Below are 11,855 nucleotides of genomic sequence, written 5' to 3'. Positions count from 1 at the left end.
TTTCATTGTTTTCTTAATTGGATGTCTTGATTTTTTTTAAATGCATAGACTTATTATATGAAATTATATTTTCAAATGTAATAATAGAATAATGTATTAAAATAAATTTTAATCAATTTGCATTATAATAAGGCTTTTATAAAAATGGTTCAGGAATATATTTATAATATTTCAAAAAAAATAATAAGACATACATTCAAAAGGAAAAACAAATTCCTTGTTCTCATATTGTGCCATTTTTATTTTTATTTATTTTTTCTCTCACCACTATAATTGATAATTCAATAAAAAAAATGTAGACAAATTCAGGTATTTATCATATTATTTTTAAATGCACATATTATGAGGAGCTTATATTTTTGCATAACTATTTTATTTTTAACATTCATTTTATACACATTCTATATACATTAATACTTATAGTATTGTTAATATTATTTATATTATAGTAGATATAATAATTGCTGCTTTTGGACATTGCACATTTTTAAAGTGTGTTTAAAATGGATTATAAAATCGCAAATTTTTAACATAAATTTTTAAAAATATAGTTTATTATTTCATTTGACTTTTTAAAATAATAATTCCTAATTTTGATATTTAAGTAGTAAGCCTTTTAACATTTTTATAGTTTTAAATGCTTCTATGAAAGGAGACAATAAAAAAATATTATCTTTTTCTTTTTATGTTTTCTTTTTAAGCTTATTTTTAATAAGTATAGAACAAATGTAATTCACCCTAAAAATAAGATTCAATTCCACACTAGCTGCTAAAATAAAGTTATTTAATAGATTTAATATTATTTTTAATGTTAGTAATAATATTGCAAATGTTAAGAAGTGAATATTTTATTTATGGCTAGCTATGTAGAACCATACTCATTGTATGTGCAACATAAAAAAGAATTTCACAATGTTATTCCCTATATTTATAAACAGTGAATATAAAATAGTAGAAATGTGTGGCATTTCGTTATGCTTACTAAAACGAAATGATTTAAAAAAAAATGAAAAATGAAAGTATTAATTTTATCGATACATATAAACTTTGTTGGGCTTAATTAAAAATAGACAATGATATATAACCATTTCGCCTATTAAAACATGAACATAGGAAATTGCTTATATGTCAAACACTTCAAAATTGTAAACGTTATTTATTTGTGAATATAAATGTTTTTTCTACACACCTCATATGAATTCCGATTTCGAAAAAAACATATTAAATGATGGAATAAAGATCCATGTATATAAGTACAGAATTTTCTGTGCATAAAAAAGTTTAGAATAATATGTATTTTCACATAGGAAAATGTTAGTACATGAATTTAGGATTACATAGATTATAAATTTTTATAATTTGTTCTCAACATGCTTTTTCTTTCTTTTGTTGTGTCTAATTTATTATTTTGGGTTATTTTTTTGAAGTGGTTTTACATGCCCCATAAAAATGGTATAACTTATTTTATATAAGTGTTATATATGGGAAATGAAAAATGGTAATATCTTATGCATACATGAACGATAAGAAACTATGAAAAGAATTTTAAGAATGTTCTAATTTTTTAATTGGCTATAATATTTTAGAATGCCCGTTAAATTGCTATTTATTTCGTTTTATTTTGTCTTATGATTTTTATATATTTTGTTGGCACCCTTTAAAATTTTTTATTATTCTTAATCACATGCACCTATTTTTTATACAGCGAAAATAATCCTAAATAAAATAATATAAATAATAAACAAAATAATAGGTATTATATAACAAAAATAACACAAATGTAAAGTACCATTTATGAAATAATTATTGATCGGCATTATACATAAAAAAATCCCTGATATAACTTCGTATTAAGCATTTATGCAAACATATATATACACTATTTATGAAAAACATTACATAAAATCCGGAATTAAAAAAAAATATATTTCGAATAAACTACGTTTATAATATTGAAAATAGCACTTTAAAATTAAAAAATGTTAATTGTATCATCTTTTTTAGCACAAAACTATAAATTATAGTTTTTTAAGCTATGTTATGTATCGTGGATACATGACACACATATAATGCGCATATATGAATCTTATGAATAATATATACATAATTGATGACGATTTTTTTTTCTAATTCTAGAAACTACAGATATTGTACTTATATTGAAAAAAATATATTCATATATAACATATTTTTTATTTTATAATTTCCAAAATAAATGACATAATAAAGAAAAATAAGTGATATATATTACAAAAAATAAGTGACATAATACAAAAATAAATGATTTAATTACGAAAATAAAATAACTGCAAAATATAAATGATACAATCAAAAAAAAAAAATATATATATGACTAAAAGGAAAAGATACAATATAAGTAGAAAAAAAACATATTGTATTTTTTTTAATGATTAAAAACAAAGGAACCGCAAAAAACAAACAAAAAAATAGTGTGGAAGGTATGAAATTAAAGATTAATATGTGTATATTTAGCAATATGCAGTATTTTATGTTGTTAAGGAAATAATTTTTTTTATTACGCATTGTGAAAAGTGATCATTATATGTATGCGTAGCACGAATTAATAATATTTGCATAAACACCTCATGGGTTTGCAGATATAATATATTCAATGTACACTGCTAAGGGTAGCAAGAATTAGAATTATAAACTTTTATTATTTTTATTTCATTATTTTTTATTTATTTTTTTCATGTGTGTGCAGGATGGATAATAAAGAGAGCGTAAGATTGTATGTGAAAAAAGTAATAGAACATAGAGAAATAGAAAGTAAAGTAAAAAAATTAAGGTTAGATATAAAAGAATTGAATAAAAAATATGAAAAAACAGAAGATAATTTAAAAGCCTTACAAAGTGTAGGCCAAATAATAGGACAAGTGTTAAAACAATTAGAAGATGATAAGTTTATTGTGAAAGCATCAAGCGGACCCAGATATGTAGTGGGGTGTAAGTCAAAAATAAATAAAAGTAAGTTAGAGATTGGTACAAGAGTATCACTAGATATGACAACATTAACAGTAATGAAAAGATTACCATGTGAAGTAGATCCATTAGTATTTAATATGATAAGTGATATAGATAAGGGTGAGAATAGTACAAATAAAGTAAATTATAACCAAATAGGTGGATTAAGTGAACAAATAAGGCAAATGAGAGAGGTAGTTGAATTACCAATATTAAATCCATTTTTATTCAAAAGAGTAGGAATTAAAACTCCTAAGGGTGTTTTATTATACGGTCCACCAGGGACAGGAAAAACATTATTAGCAAGAGCTATGGCTTCTAATATTAATTGCAATTTTATGAGAATAGTTGTTTCATCTATAGTTGATAAATACATTGGTGAAAGTGCTAGAATTATCAGAGAAATGTTTACATATGCTAAAGAGCACCAACCATGTATTATATTTATGGACGAAATTGATGCCATAGGTGGACGAAGATTTTCTCAAGGTACTTCTGCTGATAGAGAAATTCAGAGAACACTTATGGAGTTATTAAATCATTTAGATGGTTTTGAAGAGTTGGGAAATGTTAAAATTATTATGGCTACTAATAGACCTGATGTATTAGATCCTGCTTTGGTTAGGCCTGGAAGATTAGATAGAAAAATTGAAATTCCTTTACCAAATGAAACGGCAAGAATTGAAATTTTGAAAATACATGCAAATAAAATGACTAAAATGGGGGATATAGATTATGAGTCTGTTTGCCGATTATGTGAAGGTTTTAACGGAGCGGATTTAAGGAATGTTTGTACTGAAGCAGGAATGTTTGCTATCAGGGCTATGCGTGATTATGTTATTGAGGAAGATTTTTATAAAGCTGCTCGAAAAATTAACGAAGCCAAAAAATTAGAAGGGAAACTAGAATATGAAAAAATATAAAAACAAAAAAAAGAGATAATCTCCTAATTGCTTAAATAAATTAACGAATGAGCTGCTTTTATTATAATAATTTTTGCAATTTTGGGAATTAACAGAGTTATTATTTTATGAAAAAAAATTAAAATAATATTTTTAAGCATAGTAGCAGTTGTTTCAAGGTTTTAAAGAATAAAGATTTTTAAACATTATATGCGAAACAAAATATATACATATGTGTGGACGTATGTATGAATTTATTTAAATATATTCGAAAAGCTTTATTGTGTAGCTAGTTGCTTTTTTAGCATGTATCATGTGTGTGCGTTTTTTTATGTTTATTAGAAATATAAAATGTATTTATTTCATTTATCAATTAAAGCATCTTTGTTTAAATAAAATTTCCATTGAAGTGCTATATGAATAAGTTTAAATATATATATGCATATGTATAAATGCGCATATGTATGTATATATATTCTTAAAAGCTGAACAAAAATTAGCTAACTTTTTTTTTTTTTAATTTCATGTAATTCAAGTTCCATTATCTTCTTTTTTTCATTGTCAACTTTCTACAAAAAATATGCAAATAAATATATAAATATGTATATATTTGTAAATATACACAGACATATATAGATCAACAATTATATTAAAAAGTTTATTTTAACCTTATTATAATCAAATTCTAATAATGCAATTAATTCAAAGTGTTGTGTTCTAGGAAATGTATCAATAGGGATAATTTCCTTTAATATATAGCTGAAAAAACGAGAATAAGTAAAATATCATTTAATGGAGGTAATTGTGTATATAATATTCTTACTTTGGCTTTGTAGCATAACCAAAAGCTGGTATAAAATATATATATGTATGCTTTTGTTTATTTTAGTACCCCAAACGTATTAAATGGTTAATATCCCTTAATTGGCTATTTACATTACATGATATGTAAATAATAAATCTGGGACATAGTCCTCGTATCCATCTTCTGAATAACTAGGTTATGATTATATATAGGATAAAAAATATATGAATTTGTATCGTTTTTCTATATAGTTTTAGTTTTGATGCCGAATTAACAGTATAATATGTATTATATATGTGCATATATATATAAACAAATTTCCTTTTATTCATATTTGTTCACATTCTTACCTTTTCGCATCCTTTTCGAGGGGGATTAATAATAATAAGATCAGGAATTGATATAACAAAATCTGTTTTTTAGAAAAAGGTTGTAAAAGTATCGATAAAAGTGGAATAAGCAATATTATCCGTTTAAAAACTATAAATTTATCATTAGATCATTTTTATTTTATAGTTTATCTTTTTAGTTAATTACCATTTGATGAGATATTCCCATTACTTATCTCATTTGAAGATAATGCATCAGGATTGATGCCCTTTAAATTTTGAGAAGTTGCATTACTCAAATTTTTGTAGAAGTTTTTACCAATATCGTTAGCGGTATTTTTGTTTAATTCTTTAGATTTCCATTCTATTAAAGTTTGATAAACAACATTTGGCAAACTAGTATAAGGGGAATTTGATTTCTGCAAGTGTAGGGGGAGGAATACACATGATTCTATGTGAATATGATATAAATGTATATATTAATAAATGTGTGTGTGTTTTATATGTAGTAAAAATATTAGTGTTTGCTAAACTTGTAGATTTTCCATGAATTCATTTTCGCTATCGATAGAAACGTATTGAGCATCAATTTTGGTCTTGATATTGTTATAAAGGGTGTAGTTTTTATTTTTGATGATATTAACTATATATCGTCGTATATGTAAGTTTATTTGTTTTAAATCATTATGATTAAATAGATTAATATGAATAGGCTTTACATTTTGTATATTATTTAATTTGATATTTTCTTCTAAATTTTTAATATTCTCAATAGAATAATCGACACTAATAACATGATTAAACATGCTTGAAAGTGGTAAGGAGTAAAAACCGATACCACAAAATAAGTCAAATACACATTGCGTTTGAGAACTTATTTTATAATTTTGAATTAATTTAAAAACAATTTGAATAATACATTCATTTAAATACTGATTTGGTTGAAAAAATGTATTAGCTCCTAATTTATACGTATAATTATTATATGTATGATAAATATAATTTTGTCCAAATAATGTAATTTCCTTTTTTATTTGTTTTAATTTATTAGTTTCTACATTGTATAGTATACCTTTAATTGATTTGTTTTTTATAGCTAGATTATTTGCAATATTAATCATGTTTTTTTTTGCTTCATTGGTTAATGTGCATCCAATAAAATTTATTAAAATTTGATTTTCAGAATTAGATACACTATATTTTATATCGACAGATTTTAAATATCCATTATTATTTATTTTGTTAACTATATATATATTATTTTTTTTAAAATTATCAATTATTTCGTTTTTAATGTCTCCATATATTTTTTGTATTTGTTTATCTTGAATATAACATTCATTTATATCACAAATTTCATAACTATGTCTCTTATAAAAACCTATTGATAATTTATCAGTAACTGAAAAATGAAATGTCGATTTATTTCTGTAATGATAACAATCTGAATGTATAATGTCATATATTTTGGTATGGCCATGGTTTTTATTAATTTGGTTATTATTATTTTCATATATATTAGAATTGCGAGTATTACTATTATAGTATATATATGAGTCGCTATAATTTTTTCCTATTGGGGATTTATTATTAAGAGAATTTTCTTCTCCTTGTTCGTTGTCCAAATCATTAGACATATACTCTTGTTTTATTTCGGAAATTGTAATAAAGTCTTCATTGGTTTTTTCATTTTCTTTAACGAAATGGTGATCATTTTGCAAATAATTTTTGTTACTAATTAATATATCTATCTTATATTTTATGCATAAACTAATCAATAATTTTTTTTTCAATTTCCTCTCAAAGTCATAATTAATGTGCTGATACATACACCCTCCACATTTAGAAAAGTGCTCGCATTCAGGTATTATTTCATATTTACTTTTTTTATTTTTGCAAAGAACTTGGAATGTTATTTTTTTTTTTTTTTTGTTTATATCCAATACTTTTAAATTAACCTGCTCATCAGGTATTAATAAAAAAAACTTTAGAAAAAGTAAGAAATAATGTTTAGTGATATATAGGGCTATTTCACCATATCCATGTGGGTCAAAATTATGTACCTGTAATAGTATTGAAGAAAATTGTAAAAATGGGTACGGAATATAATGAAAATTATCATACAAAGCATACACAAAAGACAAAATTTAAAAAAAACACGTGTAAGGGTATTTCATGAAGTAATAAGTTTTATATTTGAAAAAAATACAGAAACATATTATATATACATTTTTTTTGTATAATAATTTGTTTATTTTCCATAAAAAAGTACGAACCTTTACACCTTGAATAATTTGATTTTCATATATGTCGTTATATATGTTATTTCTATATATTTTCAATTTGTCATATTCTTTACTTTTATTAATTGGTATTATTTTTGTTTCACATATATCACTGATTTGTCTTTTAATAATATTGAAATTAAGTGCATTAGCTTTAAACTTATTATAAATAAAAAGTTTGTTATAACGTATAATATACATTATGTTTCCTGTATTCAAGTAACTGTATTGCGCTTACCCATTATGACAAAATAATGGGGTTCTAAGAGATGATGTACAGGCATATATAAATGAGCACGATAATGTAATTCTAGCTAAAAATATAATTTAATATATATTTTTTTCCAAGACGGTTTTAAGATTTTCATCTAGTTTTATGTAATAATTTGGCAATGCGGCATTGTATCACATATTAACCACTGGTTCCATAGCAACATTTATGTTGATAAATAAATAGCTTATTATACACATATACATTAAATTAGTGATTCATCACATGATCAAAAATTATATTAATGTAATAAATGAAGAAAAAATAATCGTACAAGATTAAAATTGAAAAATTGTTATAAAATGTTAAATAAATAGTATAAATATTTATTATTTATATTTTTAATTATTATTTTTTTATAGAAAAAAAATATCCGTTATGATGACAAAGAGAGTAGTTTATTGTTACGCACTAGGAAAAATTATATTATGAAAATATTAAGTATACAACATTGCTAATTATAAGATAAAGGGAATTATAAATAACTGTATGAATTTTAATAGAAATAGGATAGAGTAATGTGTTTCTATTTTAATTACTATTTGTTTCTTAATTGAATACCAGAGAACAAACCTTAAGAGATAAAACTTTAGAGTTTCATATATTTGCATGAAATATCATTTAAACAATACATGCTAAAGAGCAATTATATGATTAATTTATACAATTAATAATGCTATTTTATTATTTTTAATTGTAGCATTTTTAATATATTTGTTTGATGTTAATAAAAACATATTAATTATACATTTTTCGATGGTGTAAATAAGTGGAGAGTTGTTATACTAAGATCCACTATGAAATAAATGTATTTGCGTATGGGTATGCATGGTTATAATATATAAGATACTAAATTTAATTTGGCGCGATTTTTTTATTTACTTAAAAAATAGTATTTATATATTAATATATCTTAAGTTGTGAATAAAATATAAATTACAATTCTTGCAAAGGTGTAAAAGATATAATTTTTCACTAGTATCGCGGAAGGAATTAGCATGTTTTTACACACATATTTACGCATTAATACATAACAAATAAATAATAAATATAATGGATATGCCTTGTTTGGTTTTTAATTTAGTCGTTATGCAACTTTTTAACTATCATAAGCTTAGTACATATCTCTTAATTTAAGAAAATTTGAAAAAAAGAGAAAAAATGGAAGTATATAAATTAAAAAAATAATAAAGAACATTTAAAAAATGGCTAGTATATTAAAATTGCGTGTAATATATATATATCTTTTAGTTTTCTTTTTGGGCTTATAACTGTATATATTTCGGTTTACTTTTCCATTTATTTCCGTTTATATCGTATACTTTTGTTTATTTTTTGATATACTTTCCTCCTTTTGATTTTTCCATTTTTAGTAGCAATATTAATCTTACAGTTTGATGACATAGCTAATTAGTAAGATTTGCTTCTTTATTATTTTATTATTATTTTTTTTATAAAGTATTCATCTAATATTTAAAGGGGTATTATATATTTTTTTCTTTTAAGTATTATTGATGGAAATAAATAATTTTAGCAACGCCTTGTTAAAAATGGCCGTATACTTAATTATATATTGCATATATAATGTTTTTTTCTGATATTTTCTTTCACTTTTTTTTATAGTGTATTTCCATTTCCTTTTTTTTGATAATATAATTGAACACATCCCATATAAAAGCATTTTTCCACTAAAATCAACATGCTTATTCAGAATAAGCTATCATTGATATACCAAATTTCGTATATGTTATGCAATGCATATATTGTATGAATTTATATCTTTATTCCATAATTTATCATATGTTTATTAATTACATATATATATAACACATATGCTTATATCAACACATAAATTAATATTTATGTGACCTAAACATGTAACACGATTTTGTAATTATTTTTTATTTAATTTTTATTCGCGTTTTCCTTAGTGTTTTCCATTTTTTAAGCTCATATTATCATTTATAATGATAATAATAAAAAAATTTATTTATTATACATTTTGTATTTTTAGTTTTTATATTAATTTGTTACAAGAAAGAACAAATACAAGATGCTTTTTGTAAAGCAAACATTTCCTTGCCTTTTATTTTGTTAATTTTTTTCACCCCTCTACCCTCCCAAGAATAAAGCCGAGGATATATGATAACCTTTGCGTATTATTTCTTTTCCTAATACAGAATTTCATTTTTTTTATGGCTTTTATTCCATTACACTTTATTTTATAATTTTGGGGGGTGTAAATACATATAAATATGTATAAATATATATATAAATATATGTGTATATATATTTTTGTGTAAGTTTGTGTGTAGGTATTGTGACCATTTAATTTTTTATTTCAAAAAATGAAATTATTTCATATAATTTTTTTCCTAATCATATTATTTATTAAGGAAAACATTGGTGTTAAAATATATTCAAATGATTCGGTAATATTTGATATAAATAGTGTATTGAAAAATCGACTTGCATCATTATACAGAAAAGGAAACAAGTTAAATAATTATTTTTTTTCATATATCGAGAAAAATGGGAAAAAAAACAAATGCTATAAATACATACAAGACACCTTGTATGACTCGAATACACATATTATGAAAAAGGAAGTTTTTAAGTGCTTAAATGCGAGTAAGAATATATTACAGAAGACATTTCATGATGTTATTAATAAACTATTTTTATATATAAAGAATGTATTTTTTAAAAAATATTTTATATTTTTCCTTCTCTATATAATAAATATTAATTGCGATGCATTAGTTGGCCAAATTAATGACCCATATATATTAAATAATTATAACTTAAAGGAAAATGCTTCACCTGCTATTTATAATATGAAATATGATGAAATAGAAATACCAAATACTAATGACATTAAAGGTTGGTTAATAAGATCAAATAAAAAAACAAATAAGTTATTTTTATTGTTACACGGATACAATAGTAACAGACAGGCATGCTTATTCTTTTTAAACATATTAAAGAAATTAAATGTTCATAATGATACTAATATATTTATACCAGATATGAGAAATTTCAACGAAAAAGGAGTTGACGATATATATAACATATTAAGGTATTTTAAAGATAATATGTCATTAAATGATGTAAATGTATACACCCAATCCTCAACAAATCTCCTCGTCCTTTTATTATCAAAACGTTATAAAAACAAGATCGTGAGTAAATCAAAAACGAATTTGATGGGAAATATTATACCGTATAGTAACGACAAAAAAGCAAATGCTAATCAGGATAATGCAGGAAGTAACATCGAAAACACCAATGTTAGTAATAATAAGAGCAAGGAAGATAATAAGAGTACCAGCATTAGTAATGATAATGTAATTTATATAGACAAGTATATATTTGATTCGCCAATATTAAATTTACACCGAACAATTAATGCTCACTTTAAATTAAATGATATTGAAAAAAAAATCAACGACGAAAAAGTAATGCTAAATGCTGATGGAAGTAATATATATGATAAAAGAAATGTATTGAGCTATCTTATGTCTTTTTTCATGTGGCTATTAAATAATCAATTAAAAGGGCATTTATATGATTTCAATTTTAATAAACTATTAAATGAAAATGATATCAACCCATCGAACATATACATTTTACACTCGTCTAATGATAACATTTCTTTAGTGGATATATTATCATCTGAAGTAAGGCAAAATAGATTAGTGTCGTTAAAAAATATTTATATATTTAAAAATGGAATGCATGCAAATATACATGAGTCATCACAAACAGAGTATAATCTAATAATTAAAAGAATTTTAAAGGGATTTAATATTTTCGACTTCCTTCGATATATACCCTTGAAATCAAAAATGAGCTCTCTGAATTTTTGAAGACAATATATTTTTTTATCTGTTATTTGGAATGTATAGAAAGTGAATAATAAAAGATGTTATGAATTAAATTTAATGGAAAATAAGAAAGGAATATGCAATATTTAATTTTGCAAAGAAAACATGGTATTCATCAAAAAGGGAAACAAGTAATAACAAGACAGTGTACTAATATTATATATGTGTAATTTGCAATATATAATATTATTTTTGTTTTATATGGAAGTCTAAAAAAATATACATTACAAGAATCGAATTTCTAGGCAAACGCATATTGTAAATATGTGTATTTCGTGGGAAGAAGATGAAATTGCAAATATATATGGCTTATCAATTTATATTTTAAAAATTAAATTTATCGCTTTTATATTTAATTACCCTATTTATTAATACATCCACTTGAATGCTC

General features: G+C 22.9%; 3 protein-coding genes across 3 annotated transcripts; 2 read left to right on the top strand and 1 right to left on the bottom strand.

Moving 5' to 3' along the window:
• Nucleotides 1-2,726: 2,726 nt before the first annotated feature.
• On the top strand, nucleotides 2,727-3,908 carry PBANKA_1404900 (26S protease regulatory subunit 10B, putative; the record flags this gene model as incomplete). The annotated part of the gene is made up of 1 exon (XM_034567367.1): nucleotides 2,727-3,908. The coding sequence occupies one exon, from the start codon at nucleotides 2,727-2,729 to the stop codon at nucleotides 3,906-3,908; it is 1,182 nt and encodes a 393-aa protein (XP_034423871.1).
• Nucleotides 3,909-4,387: 479 nt separating this feature from the next.
• On the bottom strand, nucleotides 4,388-7,507 carry PBANKA_1404800 (SAM dependent methyltransferase, putative; the record flags this gene model as incomplete). Its single annotated transcript, XM_034567366.1, has 7 exons — nucleotides 4,388-4,456; nucleotides 4,556-4,646; nucleotides 4,780-4,883; nucleotides 5,043-5,104; nucleotides 5,230-5,440; nucleotides 5,555-7,084; nucleotides 7,298-7,507. The coding sequence occupies 7 exons, from the start codon at nucleotides 7,505-7,507 to the stop codon at nucleotides 4,388-4,390; spliced, it is 2,277 nt and encodes a 758-aa protein (XP_034423870.1).
• Nucleotides 7,508-9,925: 2,418 nt separating this feature from the next.
• On the top strand, nucleotides 9,926-11,446 carry PBANKA_1404700 (conserved protein, unknown function; the record flags this gene model as incomplete). Its single annotated transcript, XM_034567365.1, has 1 exon — nucleotides 9,926-11,446. One exon carries the CDS (start codon nucleotides 9,926-9,928, stop codon nucleotides 11,444-11,446), a length of 1,521 nt encoding a protein of 506 aa, XP_034423869.1.
• Between the last annotated feature and the right edge of the window lie 409 nt (nucleotides 11,447-11,855).

The sequence above is a fragment of the Plasmodium berghei genome (genome assembly GCF_900002375.2).
Source record: "Plasmodium berghei ANKA genome assembly, chromosome: 14".
Classification (NCBI taxonomy): Eukaryota; Apicomplexa; class Aconoidasida; order Haemosporida; family Plasmodiidae; genus Plasmodium; species Plasmodium berghei.
This window is presented reverse-complemented; position numbering and strand designations above follow the sequence as displayed.